Raw genomic sequence first — 22,465 nt, 5'->3', positions numbered from 1 at the left:
AACACTGCTCTGTAGTAAGTCAACTACTACAACTTGTATCACACAAAAAAAAAATGCTGAAGCACTTTGATTCAGACCACAAAAGCAGTTATCAGCATTCATAACTCATTTGGGGTTGGGAGGGTGGCCTAATGGTTAAGGTGTTTGCCTTACAAACACAAGGTACAGGGTTTGAATCTCACAAGGGATAATTGGCTAAGCTTAAAATGGCTCGCAAGGGCAGTTAGCTTAGTACTAATCTATGAACCTATAAACACCGAAACAGAAGTGAACCCTGGTACTACACTACATCAGCCTGACATCCGCCAATTGCACATCCCAACACCTTGTACCTCACTCCACCCCAACTATGCATCTGCACCCCCCCCCCAACACCTTGCTGCACCCTAACTACACCTCTGCACTCCCCAACATGAGCAATGGCACCTTTACATGTGGTCTTTTCATTAGCACAAACAGTGCCTCAAACACTAGACCCCAAAAATCAAACTGCATTAAAACTTTAGCCCAAGTGTACTACAGTGGGACAGACAGTACTTGCTTACATAAAACCCTTCAGGTAAAGTGTGATTCAAACATATCAAGTACAAGAACTTACACACCAGGTGTCCCCTGCATTACTGCTCTTGGTGCACTTCTACCTTCACTCATACTGAAGGTAGAAATACCCCCCATGTCACCTGCATACATTGTTCATCCTAAAAAGTTAAACATGTCGTTGTCGTGCAAGCTAAGCGACAAAACATTTACTAAAACTATAGCACCACAGAGTTTTAGCCAAACTATCAAGACCAAAAGTATTGACTGCATGAATTTTGATACTGAAAATCAACAGCTTTGACAAGTCACTAACTGGCAGATTATCAAGTAAAGTTCTCAAAAGTTGAGACTCTGCTATAATGAGTAACATATCCAGAAGGACTGCTATTGCCAACATTGTATTAAATTTAAAAACTGCAGTATGCTCTGCCTATTTCTGTCCTAAATTTGTTCACTAGTACAACACAATTACAAACCACCATTAATGGTATTTAATGTTTTAAAAGCTCTTTCAGACCCCAGAATTCATCACTGCAGTCTTCTTGTAAAAGCTAGCGGGTTTGATGGAAAACCACAGTCTTATTCAGACTACACATTCAACATAAAATGCCACTTTTTCAGACAGCCACATACACACAAAAAAAAATTACTCCTTCAGATCTGCATCTGGAGAAAAATATTTCTTTATTACTGTGCTCAACATATGTGAAGTGGACTTGAGAAAGGTGCACACCTTCTAAACTTCAATATTTCTATGACCACACATCGCTAATAAATATTTTCAGTGTTTTTATCATACTTTTACATTAGCACAACTAGATCACCAAGTATTATGCACTCCTACATCCGTTTGTAGTACTGCTTATGGTGCTCAGAGGCTGGGTCATGGCAGAAAAAGGCTCTTGGACCAGTCCCACTCAACAGCTGAAAGACAACCAAATTAAAACGAAAGAGTGACTTAACTGTCTAATTTTGCTAAAAGAAAATTACAAAGAAAGGCTGGTTATTAATTTGTACTGTTCCTTGGAGAGGGGACGATCTTGACATTAGAAAATGTGGCATCAATGGATTACATCCCACTGAGCCTTCAGCTCCACTTAATGTTCCATGTATTATTTTTTGAGTTTTCACATGATGACAAATACAGAAAATGTCAAAAACTTAATAGCTCACAAAAGCATTCCTCAACTCCCATCAGTAACATCCAACTATGGCAAAAGGTTAAGTCAGGAACTCCACAAGAAATTTAAAGTACATACGGTATTAAAACAAAATGCTCTTTTTATGCATCAACTAAAATATACAATTCATAAGAAATTAGATGAAACCTTTGAAATATTTAAACAATCCATTTTTATAGCCATGTTTAAAGACAAACTCTACAGAAAGTGTTCCGGCTACAGCTATAGAAACTGTTATTTTCTAGGCCTTACTCCAAGTCAAATATCCAACTTTAGAGAAGGAAGCATATGGATCCAGGAGCCCCTAGAGAATGGTACAACCCCAGAATCTGTCCTGCACCTCAAAAAAAAACACTTGTATAAAACATTACAAAGCGTGTATGCGCACATGACAATACAATTAGAATACTTCCAATAGTCACTCCTCTCTAAAGTCTTCTGGCTTCTCCTGATTAGGGGTCGCCACAACCGATCACTGGTCTGCTTAGGATTGGCAGTGGATTTTTTTTTTTTTTTTACAGTGCCGAGTTGCCAGCCCAGCGCCCAACCTTAAGAGAAGGCACACAGACTCGCGCACCAACCTGCATGTCTTTTAATGTTCAGTCGATTGCAGAGAGGACATGCAGACTTCCACAAAGAAGAAACTCCAGCTGAGAATCGAACCGGAGAGCCTCTTGCTGCGAGGCGACAACGCTAACCACTGCACCACAGTGGCCAACAACTGTCACTCCCGTCTAATATGCCAGAAAAAAAAGCTAAGACTAAAAGAAACTGCCTGGAGAATACCTGGAACTGGTTTACCAAGGTGGGTATAGCAAAAGGCAATAGCTGTGGCCAACCATCTTGAAATAGTCTGTGTTAATGTCTTGTCCTTTCTGTCCCATCATAAGACACTGCTTATTTGCTTTTCAAAAGGAGTTTGGTCTGACAAGACAGTACCCAAGCTGTCTACGCATGTACTTAACTTACGCAGAATCCCTTCTCCCTGGTTCTTCGGATCTAGAACATAATGGCAGAATAGCTTAATTCAAAGTAAACCCTGAAACAACTCTGGGAATGAATGAGGGACTGGCTCTTAATGAGACTGTCTAGATTGGATGGGGGGGGGGGGGTGATGGGGATTACCCACAATGAGAGTTTGCACCTCAAATTACTAGAGATGGAAATGTAACAAACCTCAAAATCTGTCCGATGAGCACGTCCAAATGGAGATTGTGAACTTTACCAGCAAAAAGTTAAGATCCCAATGAGTGACCAGTTTACCAGGCAGTCTCAGCTGTAAAACTCTTTTCAAAACGGTTTTACTAAAAACACACAAGCAAGAAAGAGAAGGCTCCATGGGTAGACATGCTGAAATGGCTGCGAGATGTACCTTGTTGGACAGTAAGAAAGGCCAGAGGCTAGCAAAGATGCACAGAGGCCTCAGGAATGAAATTTGCTAAGAGTCATCCTGATGAAGTGGAGGGGTGTTTTAAAACTAAGAAAGGCCTTGTGTGTGTATATTTTCACACACACACACACACACACACAGGTCTACTTCTAAACTTCAAAGTTGCAAAACATAGACTTTCTTATGGTCGAGACCATAAGATCAAAGTTTTGAAACTTCAAGCCATTTAAATGGAGATCAGCACGTAACGGTATATTTACCATTTTCCTCGCTGTAGTGCAACCTTGGAGTTAGTACATTTAAAATTAGCAGGGAGTGTGGACAGCACAGTGGGGCTTGCCTCCCTGCAAAAACATGGGGTTTTTTTGTTTTTTTTTTTATGCAAAGTTTTGCAGTTTCAAAACTTTGATCTTATGGTTTCAATCATAAGAAAGTCGACGTTTTGAAACTTCAAATACACACATGCATATTATACACACAGATGCGTGTGTGTGTGTATATGTATATATATATATATATATATATACATATATATATATATATACATATATATATATATATATATATATATATATATATATATATATACATACATATATATATACACACACATACACTAAAATACACACACATATATAAATAAAACTACACAAATCATGTGCACATACGACATATATAAAAATCTTGTGCGCACATATGCATGTATATGTGTGAGTGATTATATCAAAACAGAAAGCGAAGTCCAGCCCAAACAGCACTTACTATATAGCAAAGCAATGTACCTTGGCAGCTTTGCACTTTAATGACCAAAAATAGGATGGAAGAGTATGAACAGCCCATCGTCTAATATTGCTAGACAATGGCAGTAATCCCAGTCTGTTAGTCTGCCGCTGCACCATCTTCAGCTGTCAGAAGACCTTAAGAAACAAAACTACACTGAATCCGTGGTTACATTTTACAACCAAATGACCTCCAGCTTGGAATTCTGTTATAACAAACACTACCGATTTCATATGTACCTACTCATACACATTTAATGTGCACATACACTCAGTTTATGTAGCGAGCCTCACAAACACTATTTAAATCTGTACACACATTAAACATATCAGGACTAGATTTGTGGTGTTCTGACCTCTGACTGACAGTCTTGCATGCGACAGTTACCGGAGCTTGGGATAACTTCTAAGGGGCACAGCCTTGCATACTTTGAAGCAATGTAAACCCTAGTGTAGTCTAGCCTGCTGTGCTGCTTACTTAACAGGTAACTATCCTCTACACCTTGTTGACAATCACAGATTTAACTGCCTGTCTTAGCTGCAACACTGCGATCAAGCTTGAATCCAGTACACTGACACTTCATTTAAATTTGTTGACCGGGAGGGTCCGACTGGATGTGGGTCCATTTTCAGCAGAGGCCTGGGGAGAAAAGCTCCACAGTAAAATAAACAGACAGTTACATTGGATTACATAGCGATTAACAATTTAACATAGAAATTTCTTACAACATATTTACAGATGAAGAACATAGTACATCAGTAGACAACTAGAATCTTTATCTGTGAAGTACATAACAGGCATTAACAAATGTAACAATGAGAAGTTCCTGCTGTATAATAAGTACTAGGCCTATTAACCTTAGTAATGGAAATGTATGCTACATGTACTACTATAACATACTATATAGAGGCATCTCCTAAATACTTTGTTCCATGCATGGCTTGATCAGTTATTTTCAAAAGGCATTATATAAAAATTCCACAACTAAATAGTTGACGGACCACAGGATGGTCAAGGCCAATTTAAAACGCCTGGTTAATTAAAGCCTCAAAAGGGAAAATGCCCCACAAAGGCAGGTAGCCTAGTACTCAACTACAAACATTATACGCTTCATTTGTAGCTTTAAGTGAACCCTGTTTTTACTAATTTACTAGTGGCTATTCTTTGCCTGTTCTGCTATCATTTTGTGCACATACTACTTCATACTCATACTGTGAAAATTGATTACAGTCTTACAAATAAGCACACATTAGTACATGCTGTTGCAGGTTCACTGTCTCAATACTTAGCTAGTGGCCACTCACTGGCATTGTACTACCCACTGATTTTGCCCAGTATGATCTGCACTGGTGCCAATTGTTTGGTTACTTTACCGCCAGTGCATCTCAGTTAGACTTTCTGCTACCTGCAATCATACTAGTGGTCAGCCGCTACTGTTACTGCCAAGCTAAACTTTGGATATTCTCGCCAATACATCTCTAACTCATAGCATTTTTCAATTCATGTTCAGTCTTCTCCACATTCACCCCTTGCTATCCAAATTTTGCACACTCACTAACTTAGGCTTACCACTATAAAACAGTCAACCTATATACACACCTCAATTTAGATTAGGCAAAGTGAAGACAGACCTTCCATTACCACTACTATGTACGCCTTCAGCCAGTACCTCTCCCTACATGTCCAGCTGCCAACTTTGAAGCCAGACTTTATTCTGTTCCTATGGCCATCCCAAGCTCCCTAGGCATCGAGGCACTGTGGCAACTGCCTTGTATATTGGCAAGGCACTATTACCAAGAGATGCATTTGTATACACAAATTGAAGTCGGAGCTTTCAAAACTTGTCAGCTAACAAACATAACACAAGACACAGGACAGAGCATCTTGCACATACATAGCCTAACAATCACAAACTGACATTAACATGTACTTTTACACCTTAACAGACAAATTCCACAGCTAAAACAGCTAATTCCAGAAATGTTCTAAAATTATCATCAATTCCACTGTCACGCATGCAAACTCCTACAATCACCAGAGTTGCAAAGGACAGTGAACATCAGGCTCTCAGGCAGGAGTATTAGGGACATTACCAGAGCTCTCCAGACCCTGAAAGCATCCAAAATATAAAATTATGACCTTGTTTTTACTTATTCAGAATGTTCCACTTTAGTCATCCTTGCAAACAGACAACTGTCATTCTGTCCTCTGTCATACTATTATTTCTCCAAGTCTTTCTGGTTTCTATTACCATGATGGAAATGGATCCCATTCCCCAAGTCAAAGTACGATTAAAGTTCATGAAATTAGTATTGTTTCAATCTCTGATGTCAGCCATAAGTGCTCTTTGCAGTATCCGTACTGTGCCCAGTAAGGACCCCTCCTGCAATTCACATGAAGTTTTATGTATTATTAACATATCTAAACACGGTTGTAGGTTCATTTTTATAAGACCCATTGCTGCTACTACTACTGGAATGGTCTGGGTATCTCTTCCACAATGTTCTCGTTTCTGCCTGCAAATCCTGATATTTTATGACTCACTCTCTCTGTATGCAAGACGCTGTAGTCACTGGGTGTAGCAATTTCAACAATCAATGCTACTTTTCTTTTCAAGACCACTATATCGGGTTCTCTCACATCTGTCTTTTGTAATCCCATGTGATGTAGACTTCATTTTCTACAATGCTTTGTGACTCATGTTTCCAGTGTTTTTTCAGCTACTTCAATACCCTAATGTTTACACAATCCACAGTGCAACTGTCTTGCCACATTATGCCTTTCAGTATACAGTCCTTCTGCCATTAAGTACGGTCACAACCAGCAATAAGGTGCCTCACTGTTTCCAGTTCTGTTTTAGAGCTCAAACTCTCAGTAGTAAACCCTACCACTACCTTCTCCCTCAAACCTGTCTCCACTAACTATATTAAAACTCTACTACCTAAATTAAAACCTTGCTCCACATCCAGACATTCCCTCCACATTCCTTCAGGCTGCTGGTGATGTTTTTGCTTTCCCAGGTTCTATTCTAATAAACCGCTCTACTATGGAATCCACAGTCCCTTCCACCTCCAAGCAATTTTACACCCTTCCAATACATAAAGGAGGAAACACCACAGGTATAATTTTAGACTCACAGCCATACTCTCTCACCACTCTCCAAAACTCTGGACAAATTTATACACCAAGTCTTGCACTACCTTCTGCAAAAAAATCTACTCTCCTCCCAAACATGGCTTTTGTCCCATGCACAGCACTACCCACAGCTCTCATGTCTTTCCTAAACTCTTAATCACTAGCTAGAGACAGTAACAAACTTATTTCCTCTCTTCACTGGACTTCTCTAAAGCTCTTCACTGGACTTCTCTAAAGCCTTTGATACAGTCTCAAACTTCTCCTTAAACTAGCACACTTAAACCAAGATATGGTGGATGGAGAGAAGTGTAACAGCTGTTTCTCCGATAGACTCAGTCAAATGGCTCTCCGCTTTCTCCCCTCTTCTTCCTGTTAAAAGCAGGTGTTCCGCAAGGCTCCATCCTTGGGCCACTTCTTTTTAACATCTTTACCAAGCTGCTTTACTCTTCCTGTCCTGGATCCTCACTGATACAATACGCAGATGAGATTCTACACATCACTACTGTTGAATCACCAACTCAACTAAAATCAGACCGTCCACTTAACTCTGTAGAAAACTGGCAATCTGAAAACTAACTTATCTTAATCCAAAGAAAGACAAATTACTACTCTTTATCCCTAAAAACCTTAACCACATAAAAAGTCTTCCTTCTCCATACGGTCACAAAATAATACTCAAATACAGGTGGACACCAGTACAAAACTCTTGGGCGTTACTATTGATGATAGACTAACCTTTGGATTTACACGTCAATAACTGTATCCGAAAAACACGCAACAAGCTAGGTCTCCGCTACAGAAACAAAAAATATCTTACCAAAACAGCAAAATTAACCCTTTCACGTGCCTACCTCTTACCCACTTTAGATTATAGCTCCCAAATTCTTGCCAGCCTCAACACTGGACTACTAAACAAGTTAGAAACAAACAACTTGGAACAGGACTGCCAGATTTGCTGCCCAAAATTCTTACAAGTCCCATCACTGTCTCTCACTAAAAGAACTAAATTGGCTAGAATTACCTAACCTGCTTTGGTATAATCAGATTATTCATTCCATTCTCTACAAACCCTCTCTGTCCAACTATCATCTCTAATCTCTCAATTACCTACCCACTAGACTACTCCGCAGTTCTGAACAAGGCCTACTAAAAATCTATAAACCACGGACCAAAATGGGTCACCTAGTCTATAGCTTTAACCCTTCTAAGGCCTGGAATACCCTACCACTAGATACAAGATACCTTGAACATCCCAATCAATTCAAAACCGCAAAAAAAAAAAAAAAAAAAAAAAAACTTCATGAAAAATGGACTTGCCAATGTAATTCTCCCGTAAACACTCCCCTATAACCTTTTACTTGTCTCCTCTCTTCCTTCCCTTCCATAAAACAAACTTACTACTTTATCTTCTCCTCTTGGTACATCACTGTACAAATATAACTAGTAAAATATTTTAGCTAAGTAACTATTGCACTATTATGTATATATAATTATGAATGTATCCATCTGATGAATTTCTATGCATTTCACCTGCCACAGCTTAAATGTATGACACTAATGCAATAATGTGTGGTGTAAGTGAATTGGACACTAAATTGGCCCTAGGTGAGTGCATGCATGTGCCTTCTGTGGAAGGCTGGGCATCGGGCTGGCAACTCGACACCATAAAACTCCACTGCCAACCATGAGCGGACAGGTGATCCGCTGTGGCGACCCCTCACAGGGAAAAGCCGAAAGAAGAGGACTACTGATGAATGTAATGTGTGGCACTGTAATTCAGTAACCTGTGGCAACTGATGAATGTATTTCTGTATGTATTCAATATGTAAATTTCTATTTTCTGTTGGAGCTTTTCTTCCTGGCCCTCCACTGAAAATGGGCATTTGTAGCCCAGTCAAACAAACCCGGTCAACAAATATAAAATAAATAAAATAAGTGTGCGTCTCTCACATGTTCAATGGACTTTGTAGACCAACATGTGCGTAGCCTACTGTCTTGGGCAGACAATATTAACCTTCCATATTTTGATTTGAATTTACCTCTCCTGCGTTCGATCCTGATTAACATGAGGTTCTTCCAGAAGTTTATGCTTACAGCTATATTTATGCATTTTCTACATTTCTTGCCTTCTCATCTGATTCTTCGCCTTATATTCTTTATTTTTTTTGTTTTGTTTTTGGAACATTGAGTTGCTGCCTGATTTTTTTTTTTTTTAATCTACTTCTGGTTTTACTTCCACTCCTGCTTGATGTCAATATGCTTCTGCTACATTAAGCAGGGAAGTCATCTTAGATTGAATCCTCCTCATGTTTCAAAACTTCACTACATTTGAGTCCTGCAAGGTCAGCAGATGTATGCGCAGTCCCACAATTGCAGATCTATACATGCAATCAATTTCAAGGAGGCCCATACCTCCTTCGGAATGGAGAATATGTAATCTTGGTATGCACAGACTTTTACAAAAATCATTTGGTGAGCATGAAGGATCCTTCTGGTTTTCCTACCTAATCTATCCAACACATTTTGGGGCCAATCACTCCAAAACTGCAAGGCAGGAAGAGCAAATTGGTTTATAGCTTAAAATGTTGTTTCTAGATATAAACGCTGTTTTCAGGATTAATTTAAGGACTTCTAAAACATTCTTACCAAGTTTTATTCACATTTGTTCGTGTTTTTATTGTTCATCCTTCAATTCACAAATATTTACACACTCGCTCAAGTTCTTTTATACCACATTCTTGTCGCAAACTAAACTAATATTTTCTTGGTGCTGCAGTTTTCCTGCTTTAAAGGTTGCTTTTGCACACTTCTCAAAACCAAATGGCATTCTTGTATCTGAAAAGTTTTGACTACTTACAGTTATGCTTTCAGTTCATCTGATAAGCTATACAATTTTAAAAATTGACAAAAGACAAGATGAGAAGACTTAACACTTAAGTTTTCTAGAAGCCAAATTATAGCCATGGCTTAATCTGTTAAGCAGACAGCTTAATGGGTTACTGGCAAGATAGAACAGAGGTGACAGGGAGCCACCCTGAAATATCCCACTTTGGATTTTTATCCCTGGAATCAATTTGTCCTTTGTCATGGCTTAACTGCAAAGTGTTCTGCCACTGTTTCATGGTCACTGTAATGTAGCTGATCAGTGTACGATGCATCTTATGCATTTTAAGCACTTATCCATAAATGTGGGCTACTACTTGTTCGTCTTTCGGCTTTTCCCAGTTAGGGGTCACCACAGCGGAACTGTCCGCTAATGATTGGCAGTAGATTTTCACTAACGTCAAGGTGCCAGCTCGACGTCCAACCAAGGCACGCCCATTTACACATGCCTTTCGAACGCCCACCCAACTGCGGGGAGGACATGCAACACTCTACACAGAAGGCACTCCCTGCACTCCAGCCGAGAATCGAACGGGAGAACCTCTTACTGTGAGGCAACAACGCTACCGCTGCACCACTGCGAATCCAAAAAATGTGGGCTACTACTAAAATGTTTATATTTTTTTTTGTAGTCAATCCAAGCCATACTTAGACTCTTCCACTTTTTACAGTTCTCCATTATGACTTTAGCAACAGATGATCCTTTGTTCCATATGCCTTTTATTACCCTTCTATTGCCATGGTCGATTTTCCTTCTAAATGACTAAACTCTGTCAGAATCAATTCCAGTATATACTTTTCACGTAGTTGGAAGGCAAGTTGCTGGTCTACAATTTTTAAGGCAACTTACAGGGTCACTCTTAAGTAGAGCCATCGTTTTTCCTGTTAGCCAAGTTGGTGTCTGTTCAGGGTGCACAGTTCTTACTCATGGCTAAATCTTAGTGCAAAGATATTAATACTTTTAACCAGAAGTTAAGTACTGCAACTGGGCCTGACATTTTCAATTAGAGGCTTTTCTTAACTTTGTTTCAATTTATATGGCTGTTACTTCATCCCATTTCATATCCTGTACCTTTTAACTTTACACATTCTTTTACTGCTACCCATTTAGCATCTTTGTAAAGTTCCACAGAATCTTCATAAATACCTCTCCAAAATACATCTATTTTTTTTTGGGTGGTCTTTCAATCCCTTTTACCTCATTTCCCAATTCTCTATAAAACTTTCTGGGGTCATCAATAAACCGTTATAATACTGTGAATTACTTTCATCATGTCTCTGTTCACTCTTCTATACTCCTCTAACAGGGGAACTTTAGTCTTAACTGCTTTATAGTTCTATTCGATACTTCAATAATGGTATGCGATTCCTCCCCTTCCTTTACTACCTTGTGTTCTTGTCGTACAATTTTAATCTATTAATTTAGCAGCACAGTAAAGTATCCTGTTTACTTCTGTTACATCTCATGGATCTCTATGGACAGTCCTAATTACGGTGTTCATTTGTTTTATCAAACTTCTGACTTTCTTCTTGCCTCATTTTTGTCTAAACCAAGGGCATATTTTTTGCTCTATATTTTCTGTAGGCATTCGGTAGAAAGTTGTCGCATCTTCCCATGGCACACACTTCAATTTCATCCTGGGTCATCCGTTGCTCTGTCATATGGGGACTCCCTGGCCTATCACTAGTCAACATTGACTGCTCCAGAGTTGCCACAATTTCATGTTCCTTCCCTTGCTGTCCAGCTTCGAGTGAACATTTATACTGATTTTCTGTGGAAGGCTCTAAAATACCTTCATATGGCAACTGACCGGTTGCTTTCTGTTCCACTGGTTTCTCCTTAATTTGGATGTCTATTGCTCTTTCCTGCTGTGGTGCTTTCAGAGTTAGATTTTCTACACTTGAATCCTTAACTTTGCAGGTACTCCACAACCTCAAGTTCTATTTCTTTAATTTCTCCATTACTAATCTTTTCTACTTTTCCTCTTTTGTCTTATTTTTTGGCACTGTAAAGTTTTCCATGTGCATATTCCTTTACCTGTATTTCTCAAGTATCGTTGGTGCTGCTCCTTCTGTATTGAGAAGTTTTGCTTTCTCCTTTGCATAAATATCACACCATATTAAATCTTTCTTTCCCAGGTCCATATTTCTGAGGTTTCCTGATCTTCCTGATTCTCCTTAATTCAAGGACTTGTTCCATCATGCTGTGATGTAACCTGTGTTAGACCTTCTACATCAATCTAACAGGCATTCCATAACTAAAGCTTCTATTCTTTAAATTCCCCTTTATTAATCTTTTCTACAATCTCTCTCTGATATTTTCTTTATTGTAAAATTTTCCTCATCTGGATGACTTTGCATACATTTCTCTTCGAATAGCTGCCTTTTTTGTATTAATTTGGCTTTCGACTTTCCATAAATATCGCACCATATCTCTCTTTCCCCATGTCCATATTTCTTTTTTTATACTTTTCATAAATCTCTAGGTTTTGTTTATATTTTTGCACTTTTTTTCCAAACAGATCAAAGTTTCTTGGTCTATATAATGTTTTTTCACAAATCTGCTGTGTTAATTAACAACATTTTTTATTTGAGGCTTTCTTGTAGCAGTACTTTTTTTATTTCCTCTATTTCTCTCAATCTTTTATCTAGAAATTCTGGGCTTTCTGCAAAATAGTAGCAATACACAATTTCTTCTCGTCATAGTCCACTCTATCTTTATGGCTCTTTGGCTCATCAGTTTTTGTGGACTGCCTTCTTCTACAATGGGGGAAGGGCCATCCCACCCCTGGGCCTGGCCTAGCCCCACTGCAGGAGCATTTCCATATTTTGAAGATTCTAGTCATTTTTTCCAGACCTGGCACCAGTGCACCTACCAGGATTGGGCTTTTTTTTTTTTATCCTGGGTCTCGTGCACCCAGCTCTTATCTTATTTTTTGACCTACTTCTGTCCTTGATGTATACTATATAGAATACAGTCGATATATACCAGTATAGTCTTAGTGAGATTTTGTGAAAAACGGGGTCCACCTTGTGAAGGTACTCACCAAGACTAGAGGATGAATTCAATTTCAGCAATACTACTGTCCTTTGCTTGCTGACTTCTCTTTCTAGTCAGACAATGAGAGCAGTGAAATGTCCTTAAAAGGGACAAAATCTCTTAGGTTTGCTATACTGTCCTTGCACAGAATGGTGTCCAAATACAAATCCACTACTGGCTTCAATGACTACCTACATGGTGTTAATTTTAGCAGGAACCAGTCTAACAGCCTGGAAAACTATGGTAGACTTTCCAGTTTCATGAGGGATGAGTTACACCCATCCTATGTAGGCTCTCACAGTACAAAAGATACCCCACAGTACCTTTGACGGAAAATGAAATTACTAATACACTCCCATCTGACAAATTTCAACCTGCAGAGTGTCACAGTAGCTTTGCTCAATACTAGAAACCTACATCCAAGGATTTCAGTAAAACAAACCTACTTCTAGATATTCTGAAAAACAAAATGTCCAATCACGCCAACATCCAGCCCCCCCCCCCAATTAAATTTTATATCCTACTAGAGCACTACATAAACTACCCCATTCAGTCACCAAGTTAAACTATAAATATGTCCAACATCCCACTTAGTGGAGAATGAGAAATTACATAACACAAGTTCCTACCCTGATGTAAATCTTTTCTCCTCCTAGCGCTCAAACCAAAACCTGAGCATATTAGTAAAAACTTTGAGAAAACCAAGGCTGCCTACAAGCACAAGAGAGTCACCAACATAAGACAACCCATAAGGCCTTCCTCAGGTATGAATGTAAACCTTGCAACACCCTGAACTCACTGCACATGGTACTATACTTAACATCCTGGAAGAGCAAAATTAGAGCTGCATTCATTCGCCAAACTATACCCAGGTCCACCCACAACACACAGTCATCAATACTGAGCCTCAACTCCCTCTCAAAACATCTGCATCAGGTCAGACAACATACACACTGCTTGCTAGCAGGCCAAGTTGCTTAACATGATCCTTAACTATAAAGTCATTGAACAAATTTCTGTAAAACTACAAGAAAAAGGAAAAGACCCATAGATTCCAGACCCCAGCTTTCCCAAAGACAGACTGTTTTCTTAACCTACAGATTCTGAAAATCCTAAACATTTGTATGCATACTGCAGTACAGTGGGGAAGGAGAAATGTACTCTTCTCCACTGTAGTGTAGATCTACGAGTTGGTGTTTATATATGTATATATAATTTGCAGAGAGTGAGAGGGTGCAGGAAGGCTTCCCCCTGCAAAAACAGACCCCCCCCGTTTCAGTTTTTAGAAACTCAAGCATATGGCCTTGACCATATGAAGTCAGAGTTTGCAAGGGTAACAGGGTCTTTTCTTTATGTACTATGGACTCTTACATCTACGCAAGCTACAATCAACAGCGGTAGAACATCAGAATCTCTCATACAAAAGATGGCAACTCAGGAGTGCAGCATCCCCCATGCTGAACTACAGTGCCAGTAATGGACAATTAATCGGTCTTCTTTCGGCTTTTCTCAGTTAGGGGTCGCCACAGCGGATCACCTGTCCTCTCATGATTGGCAGTGGAGTCTTACGGTGTTGAGTTGCCAACCCCGAGCCCAACCTTTCACAGGCACACGCACGCACTCAAGCCTAGGGCCAATTTAGAGTGTCCAATCCAGCTACAGCATGTCTTTGGGATGTGGGAGGAAACGGGAGCACCCGGAAGCCCACCCGACCACAGGGAGGACATGCAGACTCTGCACAGAAGGCACCCCCAGCCAAGGATCGAACCAGAGAACCTCTTGTTTTGAGGCGGCAACGCTAACTGCTGCACCACTACGGCCGCCATATAGCTTTTAACAGTGAATTATCTTGTGTAAAAACAAAACAGCCTTCTGATATTCCTGGCAGTAAAACCAAGTATGCCACCTGGCAAACTGGCACTGTGTAAGTGTACAAATACATGCACACACGTGTTTCACTTTTCCCCAAACACCTTTATCATAACTTCTGACACGGGCAAATTTACATTTATATAAAAGTAATCAAACTACATTAACAAACACCATACTTCACATATTGCTATATATTATACAACCTAAGCAGTATTACATAAATTATTCAATTTCTGCTTTTTCAAAACAAGAAACATTAAACTATAATGATGGCTTAATGGTTTACTGCGACTGTGGTGTACAGGGTGCAGAGTTCGAGCCGTGCAGTAGATGTTTATTTGGAGGCCACTGTGGTGCAGCGGTTAGCATTGTCGCCTCACAGCAAGAGGTTCTCCGGTTCGATTCTCGGCTGGAGCGCCTTCTGTGTGGAGTCTGCACGTCCTCCCCGCGGGACATGCGGGTAGGTGAATGGGTGTGCCTTCTTTGAAGGTTAGGCATCGGGCTGGCACCTCATCACCATAAAAATCCACTGCCAATCATTAGCGAATCGGAGTTCCACTGTGGCGACCCCTAACTGGGGAAAAAGTCAAAAGACAAAACTTTTTTTTTTTCTTTTAAACTCCAGCTATACTCTGTTGCATATCGTCTACTCAGAAGCGATCTCTGCTTAACATAAAAAGGCCATGTCAAACCCAGAGCTGCTGACATGCTACACTTATGAAATCCCAATCCCTCAGAGCCACACGCTCCAGGGATCTAAACCTTGTCATCACAATAAACAAAACATGATGGAGCGATAGGTTCCTGACCCAGAGACTCCCCAGACTCTGGAATAGACTGCTCATACATGTCAAGCAGAGAGCCTCCTTGGCCCTCTTCAAAAGGAACTTTGACGATTGAATAGGAGAAAGGAAATTCACCCCGGGGATCATGTCAGTCGCCCTGCTAGACAAGGGTCCAGGGAAGTAAATACTGTGGGAAGAAATAGCCAGGGAATTGTTGGCTAGGTTTGTATAGGCCCCAGGGCAGATAGCCTAGTACCATCCTATGAAGCATCACTTACTATATAGGCAATCATACATTTATATAAAATGAAAACAAACACTACCAACCCTAGTCACAAGCATTTTACATCACAAATCATACAGACACTCCCAAATGCAAACATTATGCATTACGTGTAAACTCCCAATCTTTCTCACTCAAACAATACACAGCCCATTTACATCCTGCTGTGTTTTAGGCCTCATTCTTCCCTGGTACATTATTGTTCCCACAAGTCTCATTTTTCATATGTAGTTTGTTCCTACCCTTTTCTAAAGATCTCGATTTCAGCTGTTTTATCTTCATTACTATATTCACTACTTCCAGTGTAGTTGGTTTAGATTTTAATTTCCATTTTCTAGCAATTGCTGTTTTGGCAGCCACCAGTCACACCAAGGTTTTACCATGTTTAGGCAATTCCAATTCTGTATCATAGCTCAGAAAAATCTACCTCGTCAAACCAATCTGCCCACCCAGCATCTCTGTCAGTGCACCCCACAAGGAATAAGTCTGCCAACTCATGCACTTCCAGAAAATATGTTCCCAGTTACCACTTTCTTCCCCTTCACACCGCCAACATTTACAGTCTACCTGAGAAAAATTCTCTGGAATGTACTTGGGGTATAAAAGTAGATATGTAAACCTTTCCAGGCAAAAATCCTAAATCTTCTAGATTCTGTTGCATATTTGGGAAACATACATATATCCTCCCATTGTTTCTTTGCAAATTGCTTATCTAATCTCTTACCAATTCTTTCTAATCTTCTCGGACTGATTCTTATAGTTATCATGCAATATTTTATATGTTCTAGTAATTATTCCTTTTTAATGGCAGCGTTTATTCTAGATTCTATTAAAGACTCTACCATTGCTGGTCTTTCGTTTGGGACCACCCCCCCCCCTACTTCTCTTTGCCTATACTGTTGATAGGGAAGGCAATCTCTAACCTGCAGTCCAAATAAATTCTTGGCATCTTCCCATTCTATCATCTTTCCCTCTCTAGTTACTTGCTCCCAATACCTTGGTTCCTTTGCCAGTTTTCCCTATAAATTCCAGTCCCCTCTTACCCATCACCTGTGTCCCTAAGTGCAGTCATCCCCATCAGCAGAATCTCCCTTTTCCATTCCAGTGTTGGTTTAGTTCTGAGAATACTTTCTGCTACTTTATGGATATAATGTTCTGCATGACTTCTGACATTCTCTTTAAAAGCCTGCATCCAGAATCCTGCTTCTCTGTGTTTCATCATCCCTTTCCACACTGAACTGTAGTTTTCTGCTCGTGTTATGTATAGGATGCTCAAATGTGTAGCTCTAAAATAGTTTCACTTGCCTCATTGTTTTTAAAGAAGGCCACAACCCAAAATGTCAAGCAATGGAATATTTCTGAGGGTCTACACATAGTAAACAAAATATTCTTGAATGAATATGCACACATATATAAACAAGCATTAGTTCAGACATACAGGCATTTCTTTAAACTGTGGTTTCAGGGATGCAACGTTTTTCTTTAAAAAGGTATTCCATCTTGAAATTATCTTCATCAACTAAGCAAGCTAGACAATCTATAAAAGTTTACATCTGAAAACTAGTTTATACATCTGTAAAACTAAGTGTAGTTATTTTAGGCAAAACTTAGTGTTCTCTGACTCCATGATGATGTGACATCAAAGTAAAGCAAAAAAGAGGACAGTGCAGCTTTCCTTCAGCCAAGTTTGTACACAACTACAAAACATCTTTCAAGAGAGCCAGCAGCAGAGAAAATGCAGAAACACAGAAATACATCCAAGTCTCACAATTTAAATCTACATCTAAGAAAAAAAGAGGGGGTGCGGACAGGCTCACTATTTGGCAGACAGGACATCACCTAATAAACAAGTCAAACCCTGTAAGACACTTGGGAGACAAAGCCGAATGCTGGGCATTACTTCACATTAAATTATCACAAAATATGTTGTACCGAGGTACGCACAACACAGCAACTGCTACTAACAAAAGGCCCAACAGTTTGTGTCCTGACTTAGACAAAATACCAGTTCAGCGATTTTTTTTTTGGGGGGGGGGGTAATGCTTTGCGCCTTGCATTTACACTCAACTCCATGGCCCCAGTGCATTGTACTTACTTTTGAGAAAGCACAACATCCTGAACTCACCTATATAATAGAGCGCCAAACTTCAACCATTCCAACAAATTTTTGGTGGCATACTTTTCCCCACAATGCCTTCAATTGTGTCCCTGTTTGGTCTGGCAACTAAAATATGGCCCCAAATTTCAAGCTAAATATCTATGCTACAAATACAAAAAGCATAATAATCTACACTCAATTCCGCATACAGTCCATCTAAAGAAGGCTATCAGCTAATCCTTGGGAATTGTACATAAACATGACTTGCAAAAGTTGCAGCTTTCCCCAAAAGGGACTGTATCACAAACATTCATCAAAAATATGATTACATCCAAAAAGCCCTGGAAACCACCAGAGCAAAACTATCATGTTCATTCCTACATAGCTTAGCTTCTAAAGACAAGGACAAGTTCCACCAATGCACCATTTGATAAATTACATCCGGCACTCATCAATGAGACACAACAGCCTGTTTTAAAGTGGCAAAGATGGCCCAAGAGTCGTAACAAACCACGAAGTGACAACCCATCTTAAAATTCTGTTCTGTATCCCTCACCACTTTAAAAACAAAATGTCTTATGCAGATAAAGACAAGCACAACTACCAACAACATACCATAAAGTGACAGGCCATCAAAAACTCCTGTCATGCCCTCCTCCGCATAACAAGCAGTGTGATCTAAAACTCCTACAAAGCATTTTTCACAGCTGCAATAACAGAATAGCCTGATTCAAACTCCTGGTCTACACCCATCATTACAGCACAGCAATAACATGCATTCAGCTCTTATTCCACACCCTAGACTATGACCCACATGAGTTAAGCTGCTGTTCTAAATCCCGGTGGACCAACACAAAGCAAACTAACCTAAACTCCAGTAAGTTACTAATATATATATATATATATATATATATATATATATATATATATATATGGAGCCCATATATACAGAGTACATCATACACAGTTTAGTGAATACTGACAATGGTATCTTATTTTCAGACATTGATCAAATCATTACTACAGGACAAGGCTGCCTCTTTCCCCTCATCCTTCTACAAAATGCACAAACACTTAATACTTTACATTACTTCCTCAATCATCTTGGGACAATGACTGTGTCCAGAAAGCAGGCCCTACCTTTCTGGATGCGCAGCTGAGCTGCCGAGGCCTTCTTACTGTTGGTTTTAGTGCCCCCGGCCGACTCCTCCTCCTTCTTTTGCTGTTTCAATGAAAACAACTTGATCATGGTCAGTGCTTTTCCAGTAAATGTTCACCAAGGCTCCCGCTTACTACCACTCACAGAAAAGGAGGAAGAAAGTCAGAAAGAGAGCGCGAACCTAGGGGTCCCAGGCACAAGCTGCCGGGATACAGGAACGCGCGCCGCCGCAGGGAGGGAGCAGGTTACCTCGGCGACAAGGAGCGCCCAAGAATGGCAGAAAACACAAGCCAAAAAAGGAGGAATCTGGGGGCATGAGATTTGATTCTCTGCAGTGGTCTCGCTTTACATACACCACTCAGTAAGCAATAAGACCACAGCACCTTTTCTTAAAGAAACATAGCCGCTGAGTAATGGTGAATAACCACACCGCAGTGCATTATGGACTTCGCAATACGTAATTTCGCTACAAACTCGCAGAAGCTTTAGGATGGGCACTCATCATGGGACTTTTCATTGGGTTCTGACGTTATATTAGAAATAGGCGTGGCTTTCTTCCAGGCGGTTCCTTATATGTAAAATAAGGGGCAGAGCTATGTAACACTTGTGGAAAGGGGCTGAACCTGGTAGGTATTTAACTATCGGAGAGCGGAGGAAAAATATTTGACTATGTATGCTTATAGAGTAAAAGTCTGCTTAGTCTGTACTCGTTTGCCTTCTGTTTTATGTATTAAACTGAAAAATGGCATTTCGGAATTGGCGTTGGCAGTTAACACTATTGGTCCACATTATGATTTGTATAGAAGAGGGCATTTGGAATAACTTATAAGTGGGACACATAGTCATAGACCCATCCTATGTCTTGCCTTTGCCCCAACCCTGTGCGTGTGTGTCCGTTTACCAGGGGCGCTCGGTCTTCTGTATAACCCCCCACACACACACACACTCTCTCTGTCTATATATGTATATTAATTACTTATTTCCCATTTTTAATATGGGGTCGGGGTGTCACATTAGTGACCATTACTTAGAGCCAGAGTTCACACTGCTGGGTGTCAAGCCCTGCCACAGTAAATAGGTTCATAGGTAGATACTAGGCTATCTGCCCTAGGGCATTTATAAGCCTAGCCAGAGTGTATTTGGCTTCCGCCTCCCAATTAGATTAGCCTACGGTGCCTCTGTAAAGTAGGTCACAGAAGGTACCTTTTAAGATTAGTTTACTGTGCCTCTGTCTAGCAGGGACACAGAAGAGATCCCAGGGGTGAATTTGCGATTTCCCATCCACGCGTCCAGATTTTGCTTGAAGAGGGTCAGCGAGGGGCTATGTCTAACATGAATTGGGATTCTATTCCAGAGTGAGGGGAGCCTCTGGGAAATGAATCTGTCCCTCCAGCATGTCCTATTTATTTTTGTGCTGAGGTTTAAGTCCCTGGAGCGTGTAGCTCTAAGGGACTTGGATTTTTTGAGGTGGAGCATGTCCATTAATACTGGGTTTGACATGGCTTTGTACGTCAGGCATAGATCACCTCTGAGTAGGCGGTAAGCAACTGAGTAGAGCTGCAATTTCTTTAGTCGAGCTGCATAGGACATCTGTTTGTAGCCCATGATCCTCTTGGTGAGGTACTTTTGGGGTCTCTCCAGTTGATGCAGGTGTCAGGTAAGGTACATCCCAAAAGGGGCATTGTATTCAATTATGGGCCTGATGAGTGACGAGTAGAGGGGCACAATGACCTCTCTTGATCTAGATGTGAACCCTTTCGTGATAAGGTGGGCTATATAGAAGGTCTTTCTAACCACTTTGGCAACGTGATTATCAAAGGAGAGATTACTATCTACATTGGTCCCCAAATCTCTAATTACTTCTTCCAGATTAATGGATTACCACCTATGTGGTAATTTGTGGGCACCTTGTTTTTCCCAAAGGGGATGACTATGCACTTTTTAGCATTTAGCTTGAGGCCGTGGCTCTGGCACCAAGCATCCGTCTCTGTGAGACCCTTTTGTAGGATGCTTGTGTCGGCTGGAGATTCGATTATGGCCCCCAGTTTGCAGTCATCTGTGAACTTTGTCAGCCATAATCCCCCCATGTTAGCCTGAACCTCAGAGAAGTATATACCGAACAAGAGAGGTCCCAGAACTGAGCCCTGTGGGATGCCACTTGTAACTGGTTTGGATTCGGACATGGCACCTGCGATTCTGACCATGTGGGTTCTATCCCTGAGCCAGTTTGCAACCCATCTTGTGATATAGGGGGTTGATATTTAAGCTGGTAAGCTTATTTATGATGCCCGAGTGGGGTATTGTGCCGAAGGCTTTTGCGAGGTCCAGGTAGGCTGTGTGGACTATCTTGCCCTCATCTATGGCTTTGGTAATTGTTTCAAAGAAATCAACTAGGTTTAAGAGGCAAGATCTGCCCTTAACAAAGCTGAATTGGGTAGGGTCCAGTGTCTGGAGGCTCCCAATGTCTTTGTTTATGAGTTCCATGATAATACGCTCCATAGCTTTACAGACCAGACTAGTCAGGCTTATGGGGCGATAGTTTCTGGGGTCCATTGTGGCACCACCTTTGTGGAGTGGGACCACTGTAGCTGTACTCCATTCTTTGGGTACATATCCTGTAGTAAGGCTAAGTTTGAACAGTGACTTAATGTGAGGGTTCAGTTCTTTTTGGAGCTCACGTAAGACACAGCCTGGGACACCGTCCGGTCCCATAGATGTTGTGTTTTTTGCTTTGGAGAGGGCAGCTTTCACCTGTGCATCTGTGATGCCAGGGAGGTTACATTCAGTTGGGATAGGCATTTGCTCCTTTGGGGGGGAAGGGGGGGAGTTTGCACTGAATCTGTCTGCCAGGATGTTGGCTATGTCTGTAGGTTTGGTATATTTTGTACCGTTATGCAACAATTCAGAGCATATCTGGGAGTTTCCACCCATATTCCTGACATAACTAAAGAAGGCCTTGTGATTATCTTTAGTGTCTAGGGCAATTTTTCTTTTGAAACTGGCCTTTGATGATTTTATGAGGGATCGAAGTTTCTTGCTAATACTGATCAGAGATGCCTTCCCTTTTTGGGATTTTGCTCTGTCATGTAGTAGCTTCCTCCTTCTGTTGTATAGCTTATTTATGGCTGGGGTCCACCAGACAGGTCTCCTATTTTTGGAGGAGTGAGTCTTGGTTTTATTTGGGATAGCACAATCCATGCAGTCCTGCAGGTGCTCATAGAATGCATTTGTAAAGGATTCTGTGGATTGGGCTGTATTATCCTCTGGCCCGGGGGCTTTGAAGAATTCCACCTCAGTCTTGAGAACTGCAAAGTTGGCT

The 22,465-nt window shown here is 40.6% G+C and overlaps 1 protein-coding gene across 1 annotated transcript in view; it reads right to left on the bottom strand.

Moving 5' to 3' along the window:
* The window catches only part of UBE2M (ubiquitin conjugating enzyme E2 M), an 861,662-nt gene extending 842,004 nt beyond the window's left edge, over positions 1 to 19,658 (bottom strand). The window contains exon 1 of the mRNA XM_044059596.1: positions 19,128 to 19,658. Within this exon, the coding sequence (XP_043915531.1) occupies positions 19,128 to 19,236 (109 nt within the window). The 5' untranslated portion in view covers positions 19,237 to 19,658. The remainder of the gene's footprint in view (positions 1 to 19,127) is intronic.
* Positions 19,659 to 22,465: the final 2,807 nt, after the last annotated feature.

Source organism: Protopterus annectens, chromosome 17.part0 (assembly GCF_019279795.1).
Source record: "Protopterus annectens isolate FY-2018-M chromosome 17.part0, PAN1.0, whole genome shotgun sequence".
NCBI lineage: Eukaryota > Metazoa > Chordata > Ceratodontiformes > Protopteridae > Protopterus > Protopterus annectens.
The sequence above is the reverse complement of the archived record's forward strand: the minus strand, read 5'-3'. Positions and strand labels throughout refer to the sequence as shown.